General features: G+C 62.9%; 1 protein-coding gene across 1 annotated transcript in view; it reads right to left on the bottom strand.

Annotated features, from left to right (window-relative positions):
• Positions 1 to 12,871, bottom strand: part of ecd (ecdysoneless cell cycle regulator) — a 38,293-nt gene extending 25,422 nt beyond the window's left edge. The window contains exons 1-7 of the mRNA XM_037237670.1: positions 12,816 to 12,871; positions 8,022 to 8,200; positions 7,423 to 7,564; positions 6,940 to 7,119; positions 4,758 to 4,898; positions 3,471 to 3,657; positions 2,884 to 3,077 (exon numbers count right to left, since the gene is read on the bottom strand). Coding sequence (XP_037093565.1) covers positions 2,884 to 3,077; positions 3,471 to 3,657; positions 4,758 to 4,898; positions 6,940 to 7,119; positions 7,423 to 7,564; positions 8,022 to 8,110 — 933 coding nt within the window. The 5' untranslated portion in view covers positions 8,111 to 8,200; positions 12,816 to 12,871. The remainder of the gene's footprint in view (positions 1 to 2,883; positions 3,078 to 3,470; positions 3,658 to 4,757; positions 4,899 to 6,939; positions 7,120 to 7,422; positions 7,565 to 8,021; positions 8,201 to 12,815) is intronic.
• Positions 12,872 to 19,110: the final 6,239 nt, after the last annotated feature.

Below are 19,110 nucleotides of genomic sequence, written 5' to 3'. Positions count from 1 at the left end.
GGAAGAGCGGAGCAGTTCGCCCGCATGCGGGAGCCAACTCCACGAAGTGATCGCGGAGAGGGCATCCGCCGCACAAGGCGGGCAGTTTCCGCGCGTCTTCCTTCCGAAGCGGTCGTACTACCGACTGAGCGTATGTACAAAAAGCAGACCGATTAGAATTGAAGGGGCGTGGAGGATGCGGCCAGGGAGGGGGGGGGGGGGCGCAAGAAAATGTTCGGGCGGGGCATCCGGTGCGGAAGTGGGGGTTGGGAGTGGGGGTGGGGGCTATTGCAGCAGTTATCACATATATGTATAGAGAGTGGGCCACTACATGCGTGACCCAACGCAATCCGCAATACTGGCTTCCTTCGGCTCTCTATGTACACTGGGGCGGCGGCCGATACATCTCCACCAGCCCGCGAAGTCGAGGACGCGACTCAACCGGTCCGAGGAGCCGTGGAGGCGACCCGCGGCTGACGCGAGGCACTGCCGCCACCCCACAGCGGGCGACGACGGCTGCCGGCCGCGACGCCCGCTCTTCTCCGTCGGCGCGGGCGCCCCGTCGGCGCGCCGCCGTCGGCGCAGACACACCAGCGGGGCAAGACAAAAAGGAACGAGGCCCGCGCGGCCGGCGCACACACACGGGACGGTGGCCGATGAAATGGTGAACAGTGGAGACACGTGAAGAGCAGTCATTCAGCGACGAATCGTGGCCGCGGAGGGAGCGCGGCGGCGGAGTCATGTTCCTGGCCAATCACAAGCCGCAACGGCAGTGTGCGAGTGACGTCATATCTCGTCAGACGAATCAAAACAAGCAGGGTTCGTAGCCTACCCCACGCTTTGTGACCAATCAAAAGCCGCGAAAGCAGCACGGGTGTCGTTACCTACAAGTCTGCCAATCACGAAGTCGCGACGGCGACGTGCCGGTGACGTCACCCAGTGTCCAATCAAGAGTTGCGAAACAGCACGCGACGTTAGCGTGCGCCACAGGCCCGCCAATCAGTGGCGAGTATGAGACCCGGCTCCACGGTGACAGTCGGAGACTCGGGCTCGCGCAGATCATTGTCTTCTTCGCTGCGCTCGCGCATGAAGTGGAGGGCGCGCGTGCGCGCGACCAGCCGCCAGGGCTCCTGGCGCGTCGCGGTGGCCAACAGCTGGTCCCGACGGTTCCCAGCTGGTCCCGGCGGTCCACAGCCGGTCCGGCCTACTGCGGCGGGCGCGCGCCGGCCGGCATCGTCTGCAGCACAGTCTGAGAGCCGGGCCGCCGGCGCCCTGCTGACCCTCCAGCGGAGCGCAGCAGGTTCTGCACCACGTTGAGGTCCACAGCCACCGGTCGGAACTCGTCGGCCTCGTCCAGGTCCCGTGCCGGACGAAGCGCTGGCGACCCGACTGAAACACGGAGGCGGGACGGTCAACCGGGGCCGCGCACAACTCCCAACCAGTGCACCAAGAGCTATCACCTGGACAAACCCAGCAGAGGCCGCTTGCTAAGCTTTCTAATCCGTAAAAATCACGCATCGAAAACAATTAAACACACAACGCACATCATCTTACAGTCCATGATACTGGTAAGATGAGGCCCTAACGAACACTCAAGCGAAAACACGCTATCCTGCAATAATTCCGTGACGGCACACACCACCCCGTGACATCGCACACACCTCCTTCCTGACGGCGTTCGTGGCGCGCACGAAGCTCTCCGCGAGCGTCGTGTCACGCAGCTCCTCGTCCATCTCGGCCATCAGCTGACGCACGGGACCACCGTCGGCGGGCTCGTCCCAGCAACTCGTCCAGCGTCGCCGAGGCCTCCTCATCGCCGTACGACGACATGCCGGACGAGTCGGCGTCGCTCCAGTCGGCCCTCGTCCAGGCCCAGGTCTGAGGAACGAGCGTGGCCAGGTCCAGCCATGAGGGGGAGGGGGCAACGAGCGACACGACGGACACGTGAGTGGCCAAGTGAGCTTGTGATTCTGCATCGCGTCCAGCACAGCCGCCGGTGAACGCGCTCGGCGATTGCCGGTGAGCTGATCGCCTTGTTCTGCCGGAGCGCAGCGTCACGAACATGTGCTTGACTCACGATACGAAACAGCTCGCTCACCATACCACAGGACTTCGTCTGTCTCAGGCCCAAGACTATGACCCGACCTCGACTCACCCGCAGTCCAAACCTGACACAGGACTGTTGATTAATACGACCGTACTGAAACCCCGCCGGCGAGCCGCGCCTCGCGCTATGACCATGACTCGCCCTCTACACAGCGTCACACGCCTCCACTCCGACTGACTCTCACCCTGACTCTGACTCATTCTGACTCACCCAGCATGCCGCGCATGGCGTCCCGTGAAGCTGTCCGCGTTGAAGTCGATCTTCTGGCTGAGCGTGGAGGAGGACGCCGGAGGCGGTCGAGGCTGGCTCAAGCGTGGACACCTTGCGGGCGGCGGCCGCCGACAGCTTGCGGCTGGGCTGGCGGCGGAGCGGACGGCGTCAGTCACGGCGGAGCGGCCCGTCGGAGGGGAGGCCCTTCAGCGTGACGGGCCGCGCCCAGGCAGGCGAGGGTCAGGTGTGAACTCGAGGCGGTAGTGTGGCCCTGGCTGGTGTTTATTTGTGATCTGGCGGCGTGCACCCACGTCGCATATGTTTATGGCGGTTTTTCACGTGCTGATATGTTTAAAACCCGTTTAAGTTTCTGAACTAGCGCACGGTGTGCTCTTAGTGTCTGAAACATGGCTCGAGACAGTTCCTGTTTGCAGCTGCATTTTAGTAGGCGGAGGTCCGCAGACTCACACATCCAGCTGCCGATCATGACAACGCTGCCCAGCCGCTGCCACATCAGCCGAGCGGCAGCCGCTCGGCCCGCTCTCGGCCGCCACCCGACTCGCCCTCGCCGCCCGCCGGCTGCTCACCTTGCGCGCGCGGGAGCTCTTGCGACTGGCCGAGTCCGCTCCGGCCGGCAGTTCTACGCCGTCCAGGCCGGAGAGGCGGCCGAGGAAGTCACGCAGCTCCTCGGCCACCACCTCAGGCTGCTGCTGCTCCAGCTGGAACTGGGCCGCCAGCAGGCCGTCCAGCTGGTCCGGGCTCACTTCCAGCCAGGCGTCGTCTGTGGAGGGCAGAGGCGGGCGTTGTGACCAGAGGATTTGGCTGGCGATCCCTTGAGGGGTCGTGGGAGCTGAGAGGCCGCAGAGATTTCACAACTTTTTAATTGGATCCATGACTTAAACCACAAATCATGTACAGAGCAAAATATCTCTAAAGCCCCTGTCTGACAGAGCCATCTGATGGTGATGTGGAGATAAGAGCTTTGCTCCATTTTCGGCATCTCTCCGGCACAAAGGAGGTAACGGTTCATGACACACCTCTACCACATCAAAGGGCGCACCAATCGATGGCGCAATCTCCTTGCAGCAGATGACGCCGCTATCGGCCGCAATTCACGGCATCCGCCCAATGATCAAAACCCGCGCAGCCCACGCGCGCCAGTGCTGTCACCTACCGTCGGCGGGCGGCAGCTGAGCTTCGCGGCGCCGCCACTCGGCGTGGTCCACCTTGATCTTGGCCATGAGCTGGTGGACGGCGTCGCCGGGCGCTGACTGCCGCGTCTCGCTCAGCATGTGCGTGACGTAGTACTGGCGCGCCTTCTCCGTCAGCGCCGAGTGCTGCCGAGACCCCTCCAGCTCGTCCTGAGGACGCGCGCACCGCGGTCAGACGGAGAGCCGAGACGGACGCGCCGGCGAGGAGGGAGGGCACACAGCGGACAGTGGGTGCTGAGGGGCTCGAGTGGTTCTCTCTGATGTCTGGGCCGTGGGGGGCCATACGAGTTTGACTTCAACGTGGGATGAGGCGCGGACGTGGTGCGAATGGGATAAGGCTTGGCACTGTGAAGCCTTGGACTTGGAACTGTAAAGCCTTTCTAAGACTGAATACGGCTGATACTATGCGCTTACCCCGCACCAAGCACACCTTCAGGCTTAAACATGGCTGAGATCTAGTGCTAATGATCGTAAAATGTGCATTGGTGATAACTCTCACATCCGTCAGCAATATGGTGACAAGGGCGAGCAGGACCAAACGCAACGCTGATAAGCAGGTAAATGTTCATTCAGCACTAAAGACATTACGGAAATGCCAGCATTACAAATGATACACTGCAAAGAAGGAATGAGGCGCCATTTGTGGGTATGGCGATCAGGCGTGTATGCCGTGATTATGCTGAGCCCCGAACGACCAAATTTTACCAACCGCATTCCAAACGGCCCTGACATCGTCTCCCGCGAGAGGATTTCAGTAGCCTTGAAATCGTTTCCCACAAGCGGATTTCAGCACGCAAAAATGCCGGCACAACAGGGGCCCGTGAAATGTCCCGTCGGACAAAACAGCGCTGCCTCCTTCCCGGAAGAACGTTAGGAGCTGCAGGGAGTTTTGGCCGGCTCGATCCCGGAAATCCTGCGGGCCCCGGTGACCGGGCGGCCCGACACGTCCCGAGCCTCGGCCGGAGACGCAGCGCTCGTTAGCAGACGTGTCAGCGAGATAAATCACCGCCCCGCCGACAGATACAAGGCATGTGTCCTTTTTATAATGAGCTTTCCAAAGCCCCAAATCCCCCCATACGCGGCCGGTGACTTTCACGTGCTCCCTGGCGACAGCGGAACTGCAGCCGCCCACCTGCACGCCCGGGATCCGATCAACACCACGCCGAGGTGACATCGACAGGCGGCGTGTTAGCTGCACGTCACTCAGACGCATCCACCGCGCCGCTGCGCCCCGCCTGCCGAGCACTCACGCCAAAGTATCGCTTCTGCTGCAGTGACGTCACGTAGCGCTGCCACCTGACGTCATCACGGAGCTCGTCCAGGCCGGGGTCGACGTTGGCCAGGTCTTCGGCCGGCCTCGATCGCGAGGCTAGGATCTCCAGACCGCACGCCTGGGGGAGAACGGTCAAGGGTTAGCCACGGGGCGACGTGTCGACGGTGACCCTCCAATACGCGAAGACACGGCGAAAGACTCGCGGCGTCGGCGTCCGCATCCTCGACGTCACGTGATCAAACTGAGAAGTGTCACCCCTACCCCACGGTTGGACGCCTGGAAACCGCCGCGAGAAAGAACAGGCAAAGTTTGAGGACGAGCGCCGGCAGCGCACCGAAACGCGCGCCGTCTCCAGCGGCCGCGTGACCGCGTTCAAACGCCGCTCGTGAGCGGCGTCGGCCAATCTCGCGGCCAATCACGGCGGCCGCGGCACGCGCGGCAGCTAACGCCAGCCAATCGGCGAACAGCGTTTCGTCAGCCGCCGCGGCCGGCCAATCGCGGCTGGCCGTCGAGCGCGGATGCCAACACGCCAGGAGGCCACTGAGGCGCGCCGGTGGCTGGTCAGCGCCCGGTGGTGCCCGCCGCGCGCTGAGTGGCCGGGCGGGCCGCCGGCCGGCTCGCGTGCCACACGCCACCAGGTGCGCTCGGCAAAAATCGACACCATTTTTTGGCACCAGCATCAGTGACGACGCCGCGAGAGGGGGTACAAAAAAGCGCCGCGTGCTGACGCAGGCGGGACGTGGGCGGTCGGCTCAGGCCGTCACGGCTCCCGAGGCCGTCACGCTCACGCGACCGGCGAGTGCCTGACCCCGCAGAAGGGTTAGGGAGATAGAGAGGGGCGCGCCTCCAGGCGGGCGGGGGCCGCCGTCGAAAGGCTAACGGCGTACGGGATTCTGCCGATGACCACGTAATGGCACACGATCACTCATCGCCAGCGTTATCCGGCGGCGGGCCGGTCAGGAACTGGACAACGGACGGGCAGCGGTCAGGAGCTGGACAGCGGACACGCAGCGGTCAGGAGTCGGACAGCGGACAGGCAGCGGTCAGGAGTCGGACAGCGGACAGGCAGCGGTCAGGAGTCGGACAGCGGACAGGCAGCGGTCAGGAGTCGGACAGCGGACAGGCAGCGGTCAGGAGTCGGACAGCGGACACGCAGCGGTCAGGAGTCGGACAGCGGACACGCAGAGGTCAGGACGGCACAAGCCGGTCCTTGCCGTGTCCGCACAACCGGTCGGGTCAGGCACGGAACTGATGCGCCACTGGGCAATCTGCCGGCATAATCTGAACACCACACCAGCCGGCGAGTCCCGCGGTTACTCCACCGCTTACACAACCGCATCACACGTTAATTCCGGCCCTGGCTGACTGGACAGGCAAACCGCGCGGCGACGGAGGTCCCACAAGCCGCTAATCACGTCCACGGGCGGGGAAACTGCCTGCGCAGGCCACCAACGGGAGCTTTACTGGCCGTGGCACACTGCGGCGGCGTTACATGACCGAACCGCGACGAACATCGCGCGATTCGATTACGGCTGGCTGTCAGTATGGGAGAGCTGCAGAGCCGTGATCGGGTTTTCTGACGGCATAAACAACCCTTTTTACAAAATGCTCTTGCATGCCACCTTCCATTTTTTAGTTCCCACACAAACCTGATCCCGCGAGAAAATGCCTGCCGTTAAACAGCGCGTCATTTCGTAGTCGGAGAAAGGCTCCATGACTTCATCAGCTGCTCATTAAAGCCTATTTCACGATGTTTGCGGAGTACCCGGTGATTCACAAACTGGATGAACACTTTTTGAATGGACCGCGTAGACCAAATTTTGTGCAAGAAATGGGCATTCAGCTAACAACCAATCCAATTGACAAAAATAAATGCATTCCATAATTACACTGAGGCAGCGTTCGCAACCCCAGAGCATATTGATGAACCCAATGGATCATCCCTCCCCAGAAAAAAAACACGCAGCAACCACACCTAGTTTTTGATGGCGTAGCCAATGCGCTCACGGCAATTTCCGAGGGGATAATCCTGTTTCCGAGCGCACCCCGCCAATTCCCACACACCCAGTCAAATTTCATAACACCGTACATGGGCAGCAGGCCTGCGGCGACGCATCACACTCACAGTGCTAGCGTTCACTGCTAGATGTCAGACTCACCAGCTTCATGCCGACGTCGGCGGCGCGGTGCCCGGGGTCGCCGCCAGGTGGCAGCTGCCAGCCCGTGCGCACGTCCGGCCGGTAGCGCTGGTGCACCAGCTGGGCGTACAGCGTCTTGGTGAACGTGACGCACGTGCGCACGCACGTCTCCGGCGGGAAGAAGCGCATGCTGCGACAGGCCTGAGGACGGCGAGACCGGCTGCCGGTGATGACGGCATTCCGGTTCCGAGAGTGGAAATACGAGTTCGCGTTTACCGTGACGAACACAGCGAGGCCAGCCGACAGGTAACAAGAGTGACTGCAGCAGACTGCAGCACCGAGAGGACGGTCCTCAGGATCGGCCCGCCCGCAGACAGGCGACAGCCTCGCCTCACAACACAACCGCGCAGACCACAGACACGCCTCCCCCCCTTCCCCCAATGTAACGCACTAGCTTGCGCCGCCACCAGCGCCAGCCACGCCACGCCCGATCTGCGGCCTCACCTTGAGGTCGATGGGGTCGCGCAGGTAGAACGCCTGCACCGCCGCCGGCAGCAGCTGCGGACACGCCTGCAGCAGGGCCGCCGCCGCAGCCGGCGTGCGAACTATGGCTAGGTGGTGTGACTCGGTTATCTTTCCGGGGTACCTGCGTGGAGGAGACGGGCCGGGACATGAGAGGGGCGTCGCCGGGCGCATGCCAGTGTTTGTAAACCACCGCGTCGCAGACCAAGAGGGACCATCGGACGACAGTGCTTGAGAACACGAGCAAGCTGAGCGGGCCCCAATCAGCTGACTGCCAACGCCCGCGACCTTTCTGCCGTGTTGCCATGGACGCGTCGGACCGAAGGGCCGTCGGCTAGCCCGAGCGGCCCGGAAGCGGCGCCGCGTGAGTGGCGACACCGCGGCGGGCCCAGTCTCCTCGGCGCCGCCCGCCGCCAGGGCGCGGACGCCGTGTCGTAACAGGCCCGCGCGGCGCCGGGCGGCCCTTCTCCGGGCAGTGTCCAATCACCAGCGATTAGTCTGCCGTCGCCACAAAAACCTACGCGCCTTTTACCCGCGGACGGGGCAAAAAGCTCCGCCCACCGCGCGCGTCCTCTACTCACCCGTCAATCTTCTGCTGAATCGCCTCGTTGACTTGGGCGTCGGCCCGCGTGGCGGCGCCAACGTCGCGCACGGCGTCCACTGCTGCCATGGTTACGGGCGCGCCGTCGGCAGCCGTCAGCTGATCGTCGCCCGGCCAAGAGAGTGGCAACAAGTGAATGTGTCCGTCGTAGACGTACACCTGTGGGAGAAGGGAAAGGGGCGTTAGACACGGTGCATTTCAAAAGTAAGTGCTGCCGCGTCGCCTATGCATTTGAAGACAGCACAAACTTGCTGGGAACGACTGCAGTATCAAGGGCGCACGCACGATTTTGACAGTGCGGGGAGGGGCACAAGTAATTTTCGCAGAAAACTGAGTAAAGCGCGCGACAGGTGCGCTTTTTACGCACATTTTTTACCTGTAATAAAAACACGATATGCTTTTGACTTTCTCATTTACACGTGGTACCCTGGATGGCCTGTCGTCATTTGGTGGCGTACATATTAATCCACGCTTTAATGCGTGCGCCTCTGTATCCTCCCCTCCATAAGCCATCACACAGCCCGAACAACGGTGTTCAAACATGTTTTGAGGTCTCATCCGATGGTCTCATCCGATGTTTTGAGGTCTCATCTCATCCGACCCTCGATATACCACCCGCTCAGTCGGGAAATAACGTCTGATTTGAGGAAGAGATTTTTCTCATCACACGAAATGTCACGCTTCTGGGCCAAACACACGGAATGTCCCGTCATATCGGGTGGCTTGGGGCGTCATCACATCACGTCCGGTTTAGATCCAGGAAAGGTTGGACGTCATGAGACAATGGCCGAGGCCAGCGGCCGACGCCGTTCCCAGTGGCAAGAGGTCCGCGGACGGGCAGTGAACGCAGGGTGGGCAAACAACAGACAATGGGGTACTTTTCCGGTACATGGAGACCGGGCAGGCCAAGGAAACATCAACGTCATCAAGCACCTACTTGCACTTATTGGCATGTCCAGGAGGGTGACAAGGGTCAAGTAAATCCGTCAGCACAAGTTGACATTGCAAAAACCCGCCACCTGGCCAAGTGGTAACATCTTGGGACAGCTTTAATACTGGCTCGACCCTCCCTGTGCGCCAGCTCTCACTACGTTGTTCCTTTCAACAGGCGTCACAAGTCCGCCTGAACACGTCCTCACTGGTCCTCACCTCGGCCCTCGCCGAGAACCGCACACCCTTCCCCACAAGCCGCATTCCTCCTCACCGCGGCCGCTGCCTCCGCCCCTGCCGCTGGCGGTGGTTCAAGCAGTTTGGCTGGGCCGTGGGGGCGACCGCAACCGTTAGCGTCGCAGAGGTCAGTGACCCACCGGGCCGCCGCCAGGTCACGTGACTGGACGCCGCGACACGCCAATTACCGCCGGCAGGGTCACGTGGTCCGGCCAGCCGCCGCCGACAAAAACGAGCGCAAGAACGCCACTCACGCCAGCCTGCCGTGAGATACCGCACGACGCTGCGAGCCGTCGTATGGCCCGCTGTCTGCATCACGCTGTGGGTCTGAGCGCTGTGACTGCCGCGGGCAGCAGGAGCCTTCGTGGGCTGCCCTAGGGCGGACTGGGCCACCGTGACTGCCGCGGGCAGCGTCAGCCCTTGTGGGCTACGTTGGGGTGTCCTGGGCCACCGTTGGGCCCCATGGCTAAAAGGCCATGCTGCGGGTATATGCGAACCGTGAGCCACATCAACGGCCGGGTTCACGGGCCACACCAAGCAGCATGCGCATTCGTCCGCCCCGTCCCAACGTCCAGATGGCTGCGCCACTTCAACTGGTTCGGCTCATGAATGAGGCAAAGATCAGAACGCTCGTGTAGGGCGAGCAGCCTGAAGGCAGGGTCACCGAGTATTCCCACACAGCGCCTTACGTTAGATAACCAAGCCAATACCGTGCGCAAGGCTGAATGGCTGCAGTTTCCACTTAGATGTTCCGTCCCCGTCACGCGCTAAAATCAGAGAATACTGGGAGTCACCGCCGCATTCCAGAGGCTTGGAAAATTCCGCCCGCACCTCGGCCACCGGCGGGTGTCTTGACTGGCCGGTGACGGCGGCGCCGGTCACGGCCGGGTCACGGCGGCGCACCTTCGCAGAGCCGACAGCTGCTGACTCAGGCGGTGGCCTTTCCCGCGGCGGCCGGCCGGCCGGCGGACCGCTCCGCGCCCGGCCGCCCTCCCCGGCAGCTTCCGCGAACGCCGCGCCGCCGTCCGGCACAAGTGCGCCGCCTCCGCCGCCGATCGGCAGTCGCCGGCCGGTCGTGTCGCGGCAGCCCGGCCGGCACGCCCCGCGGCCCCCGCGGCCCAGCCCGGCCGACCCGAGCGCTGCACCATCTAATCCGGCCGGCAAGGAAGCCAGTGACAGCTGCCGCTCTTGAACTTGCGACCGGCGGCTAAAAAACCGCCGCGCGGATGAGCCGCTCGTGGCGGGGGGAGGGGGAGGGGCGGGCGAACCGGTGGAGCGACATGCCGCTGCTGGCGGCCGGGTCACCAGAGGTCGGTGCCCGCGGGCGCCCACGAGCCCGGTCAGCCTTGAACGCCAACAGGTGACGGCCGTCCAGGGAGATCGAATAAAAATGGACGCCTCGGAAGCGAAACTGCAGCGCTGCCGGATTCGGTTTTTGCAGCGCCGAGGCGATTTTTGGCGGCGGCGGGGCGATCCGTGAGGACTGTCCCGGACCACTTTCGACAGCCCTGACGAGCCTGATGGGCCGCGCCGCACGAGCGCTCGCCCCGTCGCCGCTAATCCCGGCGCGCCTCTCCATCCAAACCATCCCGAATCGGACACGACCGGCCAGCCGATCGGTCAGGCTCAGTCACCGGCACGTAGTCCCCCCCCCCTCCCCTCCCCGGTCATCCCCTGTCCTACAGCTTACGGGCGCCGGCGACTCCCTGCGACGAAGCAGAAGCCGTTCTCGGTGGCGCGCGCCGTGGCTGTGAGGCCGCCGTGTGGTGACACGTGACCGGGCGGCGGCGGTGGCGGCGACTGGACCACCGGCGCCGGCGCGCTGACCGGGTAAGGCGGCCAAGCGGCGCGCGACACGACACGACAGGCGGCGCTGCAGCGCCCGCCTGCCGGTAAGCCTGATGGCCTGACGGCGCGCCCGTCGCGCCTGGCCGAGCGCCGCCTGTCCTAGCTTCGTGAGCCGAAATCTAGAGCCTTCTGTTTAGTTACAGCTGGCGCCCTTTTAAGCCCCGAGCGCGGCACTGCGCCGTGTGGGCGACAGACCTTCAGTTGCCCCGTCTCAACGACTGCTGTGATTCGCCAGCGACTTAGCGGGGAAATCTTACATAAACCGACCTGTTCTCCAATGATATGCAGTGCGATTCAAAGAGGGCGGTCGTTTTACGGCTTGGACCTGGTCGGGGTGGGCAGGCGACGCTGCACTCGGTGCTGCAGCCTCACCAGCCGCCCGGGGCGCAGGGGTCCGAGCAGTCCTCCAGGACCAGGCGAATGACGCCAGCTGGCAGGCATGTCGGCCACAGAAGGTCAGCGGAGCGCGGACCAGTGCGCCGCCTTTGAAGGCCACGGACACCGCTCGGACTCCGAGGAAATCCGTCTGGAACTCCGCTGGACGGCCAGGACCTTGCTCGCCGGGACCTTGCTCACCGGGACCTTGCTCACCAGGACCTTGTTCACCGGGACCTTGCTCACCGGGACCTGCTTCGCCGGTACGGACGAAAAGACTGGATTTTAACCCCCCTTAGATCGGATCAACGCCGTACGGTAGTTACGACAAGGGCGCCCCCGAGCTACCAGGAAAGACTAAATTCTTCCGCTTGTTTCCGCCGATCCGCTGCTGCAGCGGCCGGCGGGTCCGCTAGCTCTCACCCCACTTCAGGCGGAAGGCGCCGGGCGGCACCGGCTTCCGCGAACTTGCTGCACTCATAGCGTGCCGGCCAAGCCCATCAGTACGAGACCGGGGCTCGGTGACGACCGCCGGGTCCGTTCGTCGAGAAGGCCCGCGGATCAGCGGAACTGGTGGCTCAGGAGCAGTTCGGCGGCCGCTTAGAGGGAGCCCACGGGGGCACGTTCGGCGCCGCTCATATGAAGCCCACGGGACACGTTAGGCGGCCATTCACAAGGAGCCCCCGGGGGCACGACCGGTGGCCCACGGGGGCACGTTCGGCGCCGTTCATAAGGAGCCCCCGGGGGCACGATCGGTGGCCCACGGGGGCACGTTCGGCGCCGCTCATATGGAGCCCACGGGGACACGTTAGGCGGCTGCTCATATGGAGCCCCCGGGGGCGCGTTCGGCGGCTGCTTAAAAGGAGGCCACAGAGACACGTTCGGTGGCCGGTCCAGAGCAGCCCTGACAAAGCTCCACTCAGACTGCTGGAGGTGATGAGTTGGGCGGGGCGCGGGAGGCGAACGAGGTCGCGTGCCAGGGGATCGCAGAGATACTGCGGAGTAGCAGAACATGACCAAAGGACTGATCCGACCACAGTGCAACAGCACAGACCAAACGGACAGAGTCACAGACCAGATTAGCCCTATGAGGAGCTACGGGCTTCTACTAAGGGCGTCTTACGGAGACAAGCCCACCATCAAGGCAGGCGCTCCGCGCAACTCCGCGCGGACAAGCACAGTGTCCGCGCACAACTATCTCCGGTTGATAGCAGCTTAACCCAAAGCCGGCCAAACTCCTAGCAAAAGAACACCGAACACAAACGCAACATCCGACCGCCAGCACGCGAACAACCATCACCGGCCGTCGACACACTCCCCGCTCCAGCACCGCCCACAGCGCCGGCCACGACGCGGCGAGCACCAGCCACACCAGCGGCGTCACCTTCTGTAGCGTCACCACCGCCTCGCTTCGGCCGCACCACCGCACTGCCGCCCGGTACGCCGGCTCGCAGCTGCGCGCGCTGGCCTACTTTCCGCCGCAATTACCTGCCAGACAGCCATGCGGAACGGCCACCGATTGGCTGTCAGAGGGGGGATGGGGGAGGGGTCGCGTGCCACCCCCTGTTGGTAAACACGGCCATCGCGTGCGGCCACCAGCGCCCCGCTATGATCCGTGCCGGGACAGTCACGCAGCCGGCGGCTGAGCCGGTCCTCGGCGCCCGCGCCGCCCACTCGGCCGGAAAGCCACGCGACGCGGGCGGAGACTGTCCGGGCGCCGCCAGGACGAGGGAGAGGTGGGGGGGGGGGGGGGGTGAAGTGGCTTCCAGCCGGCGCGCCGGTGCGAGCCCGGGCGGCGGCGGCCTCGGAATCGGCCTTGATGTTTGTTCGTTCGCCAATTTGCTGGCCCGGTGGCACGATCGCCGCCGTCCGACTCCTGTGGCCTTCCGCCTGCGATTGTAGGGGGGGGGGGGGGGGGCACCCGCCGACGGGTGAACGGTGACCTCGCAGCCAGAGCCGCACGCCATTGGCCTTCTGATCAACCGCGGCTCAGGGGACGTTCATTCACAGTGCTCGCCCAGAGTGAGCTCCCTCCACCATGCACGAGCTGAGGGCGCGCGCGGCACCAGCCTCTGGACTCTGGATCAACACCTCCATGGTAGGCGAAAGCCACACGGGGTGTTTGCCAGGTCCATCATGTCGCAAATTATGGGGCAAAAGGCCTGTAGGCGCGGCGGCCTAAGAGGCCACCTCCGGGATGGACCAGATAACGATAACCATACTGCGCTGACGTCAAGGCGCTCTTCCCGCTTGGTGCGATGCGGTCGCGACGCTTCCTGGTGTGCGTCGTCCGCCGACCGCAGTGAGCTCATCGTGGGGGGGGGGGGGCTCACCTGTTCCCCGGCCCCTCCCCTCAAACCGCCGACCGCAGATGAGCGATGTGCCGCTCGCCAGGAAGGGCACAGCCCAGCCGTCGGACATTCTTCCCGGTCCGGTGGCCCAGTCAAGGTCCCGGCCGAGCCCCGCCGGGCCCCGAGACGGCAGGCGCGAGCACAGATTTCCGCACCGCAGAAGCCGCTTAACGGCGCCGGAAAAAAACGAGCCGTTGCTTGGCACTACGACTCCCCTCTCACGAGGCTGACGGGCGTTTTTGACCGAGCCGGCCAACAGCCGGCTTTTACTAATTTTAACCGGGACAGTGGTTTAAACCCGTTTTAAACCGTTTATAAACGGCTTTGACGGGCGTGAAATCGACACAAATCAGTTAACGCACCATTCATTCCGCAAATGATATAAAATAATTACAATCGCAACAAAGAAGTTGATAACTTAAGAATGCTTTTTCGTACTAAGGCGGTGCCGCAACAGCACGTCCTGCAAGTAATAAAATGGTCGAGTTGGATGCTCAACTTCAACTGCAATTGATTTTTCCTACCAAAATGCCCTGCTGCTTAAACCTTAATGATGTCGTCTTTAATCAATGCAATCCCACATTCAAAGGTTAGAAATCGAGTACCATAATGGTCAAACATGTAGTTCCTGCCCCGCTGACGTCTGAGTCTAGTACTTCTTCCGCAATTGCTACTTAAAATGACCGTGACGTGGCAACGGACATGCACCCGTCGAAGCCAGCTTATACCAATTGGTGACGCGACTTTAACTCATTCAGGCCATCCCGCATGCACCGCAGCTTAAACTGATTAGACCAGCCCCGCGGCCTGATCTCGCCAGCTCCGGTTTTTACCCGGCCGTCAGATCGGCCTGGCAGGCGTTGCAGTGACGACAGCGCTGACAGGAAGCTGAGGGTTCACGTGGGCATGACGGCCACTGAGCGCGGGTCGCGTCTCCGGCACCCTCCCAAGGTGACCTTGACACGCCGGGCCGCCGCCGGTCGCAAAGGTCAGCGCGAACAAAGACCCCATGAAGCAGAAAAAGCGACGTGCAAGCGCGGCAAAAACGCCGCTGCGTGAGCAACAAATCGGCGCGGCCCGCGCGAACCCGGCGCGGCCGGCGCGAACCCGGCGCGGACGAGGCAGCGGCCGTCGCGGCGCGCGCCGCTCCGGTATGCGCTCCCAGCGCGGGCGAGCAGCGACCCGCGACGAGCCCGATCAATGAGAACTCGGCGACCAGCCCGGCTGATTCGGGCGGCGCCGAGAGCCCGTCAGCACTGAGCAGCCGCTTGGTCAGGCGACCAGGCGGGCTGACAGGAAGCCTGACGCGACGCGTGACAGCACCCCGTCAACCGTCCGGGCATAGAACACGCCACCCACTACAGAGCCCCGACCAGCGAAAACAAGGCGCCGCCACCCTCGTAAACCGAGCCCAACAGCGAACCCAAACAACGACGTCAGCGCACAGGTCACCGGCCCCTCGCATCACCTGTCGCGTGCTACTCACGAGCTCGTGCGGCGCCGCGCGCGTCGCAAGGTCACAGGTCGTCGGGTCACGCTCGTCGCGGCGCCGCGGGCGACGCGCCGCCAGACAGCGTGCCGCCGACTGCCGCCGCCCCGGCCCGGCCCGCGGCGGACCTCCCCGCGCGCAGCCGCGGCGCAGCAGGGGAGCGTGCTGCGAACGCCGGCGGGCGCGGCGTCTTCCGCGCTGACACCGGAGCTGGTGACCACTGAACATTGTGAACTTTAGGCGTGTATGAGATTGAGGACTGAAGGAACCCGGGGAAACGAAAACGTCACGGAAACGACAGAAACGGGCTGGTCGGCCCTTCATGGTCGCGCCCCATGACCTCCCCCTCTTTTGGCTCCGCCGGGGACTCCGGCAGGGTGCCTCCCGCGAGAAAAGTCGCCATGAGGGATGATCTTTCACGCAGTTAACGACACCGAAAAAGACGCAGGAAACTGGCGGCTCCACCGGATATTGATCTGCCGGCTCAGGCGCCACAGACCTCTAAGCACCGGCTGCGGTGCGCGCCGGGTAGGAAAGAGAACGCCGCCGCCGCGCGCGCCACTGACCGAAGATGCCAGCACAGTTCCACGGCCGCGACGCCGCTGGCACGGCAGACAAAAACAAAGCCTCGTCCGAGATGCTCCCCGATGCGCAGCCGCAGAGCGTTCAACCTTACTTTACCCGTCTTACCTCGACTGGCCGGCGCTGTTGACTGACCAAGCCCCGAGTGGCAGGAGGACCCCCTAAGACTTCGCCGCCGGCAGTTGACCCAAATCCCCCCCCCCCCCGCCGCCGCCACACTATCGACGCCGAAGCGCGTTCGCCGAAGTGCCGCCGTCTGACCCCGTTCGACCGGCGGCAATTGGGGCTCGTCCGGCGGCAGCGCGCGAAGTGGGCCGAGCTCGCTCCGGCGTCAGCGCCAGCTCGCGCCGGCGCCGGCGCCACCCCGGCCGCGCACGCGTCGTCACCGGCGGCGGAGGCGGAACGGGAGCTTCGCCAATCGCGACACCTGCGCGTGGAGGGGTGGGGCCCGACCGCATCACACACGGGCATCCAGCAGAGCATCTTGGACGCGTGGCTTCCCGGCTTGATCTCTCAATTTATGGATCTAAAACTGCGCATACCAGGCCAGGCCGAATTCCGCGGCACCGGCCGCTTCCATCAACAAGATGCTTTGTTTTCATGAGCCTGGCTGCAGCCAAGGCAGCGTTGACGGGACAACGAGGCGTGTGTGTGTGTGTGTGTGTGTGTGTCTGTGTGCGTGTATGTGTCGGGGGGGGGGGATAATTGCCACGTACGTGCGAGCGTGGCGTATGTGGGGCATCGATTGACCCCTAGCCCGGGGCAGGCACGGTGGTCTCCCTTCCCCATTGACAATGCATAGCCACTGCCATCACCGAATGGCACGCGTCCGCTTCTAGGTCAAATGCCCCATCACGGCCCGGCGAATCCGAAATTGACAGCCGAGCGCAGTTTTTGCCTGGCAGCCGAGCGCACTCGCCAACGCCAGTCGCCACAGTACGGTGAGCGCCGGCGATCATGGATGAGGAACGCGTCCCGATTTAAGGACAACTCAAGGGAAGCTTTATTGTCACGTCCCTTCACGGCGACGACTGCGGAGCGAGAATGAAAAATGGAAACAACCGTCCTGCTGGTGCGCGATTTTTGTGATCGTTCGCCTGTTGTCCACGCAACGTCATCACGGGCTCACGTGAATTTGTAGGGATGGAAGTGTTTTTTTTGGGGGGGGGGGGGGGGCCGAAAAATCAACCTAACCCACAGCACCCCTCAATGTTGTGTCATTTAAACGCTGATCATTACCTTCAAGTACCGCAATACCCGTTGGAGAGATTGGGTCTACCAAAATCATGTTTTATTTTGTTCCCTTGCCACAACTAGACGCCCATCATGCGCCCTGTCACTGCCAAGAGCGTTACCAGATAAACAATATCATTTCAAAGGTGCCATTACGGCGACCCTCGCTTGCCCCAGTCCAACGTGGAGGCTAAAACTTCACAGAATTACAGCGCAAAGAGAAAGCCTCTCACAGAAACATGCCAGTCATGGAGACAATGTGCCTCAACGTACTTACCCTTGCCTAACACATTTTTCGTTGAGCCCTTGCAACCATAACACGAATCCAAGGCGGCACAAAAGCAGCGCAAGGCAGACCTGGAGGTGATTTAAAGACCATATGTCTGGCCTCGTAATCTTAAAAGCCTAACGCCAGCTCAACTCGACCCTCCGCCAGTGCCGCCCGTTAGCGAAACCTCCCCTTTCGCCGCCAAGCGGTCGTCGACCGATCGCTTTCGACCGGCAACGGTTCCTCGCGGCCGGCGGCGCCCGAGGCCAGCGCGCCGGCCAGACGGCGTCTCAAGGTCGTCCAAGGTCAGGAGGTCACGGTCAGCCGATGCCCGGGGGCGGCGGGGTCGGCGGCCGCGCTCCTGGCCGGGGCACCTTCACACGGCACCGCTAGGCGAACCCGTCGCCGCGGAGAGGGTTGAACGCACGGCGGTCGCCGCGCCGGCGCTGGTGTCAGAGTCGGGCGTGACACGGGAAGTGCCAGGTGACAGAAATGGTGTCAGACGGCCCGACGAAGCTGGCGAGACGGGACGGCCACTGCCGCCACCTTGGTCATGAGAAACGGGTCGGCCGCGGTCGCACCGCGCCGTCCGCTGCCACCGGCTTCGCTTCTGCTCGCTCATAACGGTCCGTCACTGGCCCAACAAACCTGCTGCTCGCGGCCGCCGGTGGATATTTATGCACGTGTTTATTTGGCAGGACGGCTCGTCCAAACGCAGCTCTAGTTTCAACCTGCGCGATGTGACGATGAAAAAGGCTTGACGGCAAAGGTAGAAGAAGTGCGTCTTGACGCACGCAAAACATGTCACAGGCATGCTTTTATTTTGACACCCCAGTCGAGCTCGCGAACCTCGAATCAAGCCTTTGTCACAAGCTATGTTTGGAACGCCAACAACACAGGCCAAACATGGAAACACAGCCTAACATTAAAGTTTTTCAAGTTTAAGTCTCAAGCTTACATCTTAGTTAAGTCACACCAAGCAGTGCCTATTGGGTGAGCCCCGGCCCTACGGCACATGCTAAGCCCATGTAGACACCAGAACATGAAACTGTGATTCAACCACCCAATTTGTTTCATCCTGTCAAACAAATTCCAGCACCAAACATCGGGTCGACTCGCCACGCAGACAGGCACGCCACTCACGCGAAGACGCGGAAACGTTCCCGCAGCGCCGAACTACGCAGCGGCCCACACGGGATGTCCCGGACCGCTATGCCCCGCGGCGATTACGCTGCGTCGAAGCCGGGCACGGTCATGGCCATTGTACGCGGGAAGACGCTGCTCTAGCTGACCACGGCCGCGCAGCCGGTCGGCGGACTTCGCAGTACCGTGACGCAGGCGCCGCGGCCAGGGGCCACTCCAGCGCCAGCAATTCAGGCACACGATTCACGATCACCGTGTGCCGGCATTCTTCCCGGAACATCAGTGACGGACCGCACTGACGAACGAGCTGCGGGAAGTTCCGGCTAACATTCCCGTCAAACCGAAGACCCTACACGAGCCCGCTCCCTCCGATCGATCGCAGCACGCGTTCGCCGGCTCGGGGTTGGTCACTCCCGGGTTACTATTGCTGGCCTTTTCAACAGCACGGGAAGCATGGACACATTAGGCTTGCAACCGATTCCTTCAATCCCTCGTGACGTTTTACACCGTGCGATATAAAGGTTGTTGTTGTTCACTGACTCAGCGTACAACGCTCGCTAGCGCGGATCGGGTCCGCAGCCGGCCCGGCCGCCGGCGACCACTCCCAGCACCC

The sequence above is a fragment of the Pollicipes pollicipes genome, unplaced genomic scaffold, assembly GCF_011947565.3.
Source record: "Pollicipes pollicipes isolate AB1234 unplaced genomic scaffold, Ppol_2.1 Scaffold_7262;HRSCAF=8765_pilon_pilon_pilon, whole genome shotgun sequence".
Taxonomy (NCBI): Eukaryota; Metazoa; Arthropoda; class Thecostraca; order Pollicipedomorpha; family Pollicipedidae; genus Pollicipes; species Pollicipes pollicipes.
Note: the sequence above shows the minus strand (reverse complement) of the source record. Positions and strands in the feature narration are given on the sequence as shown.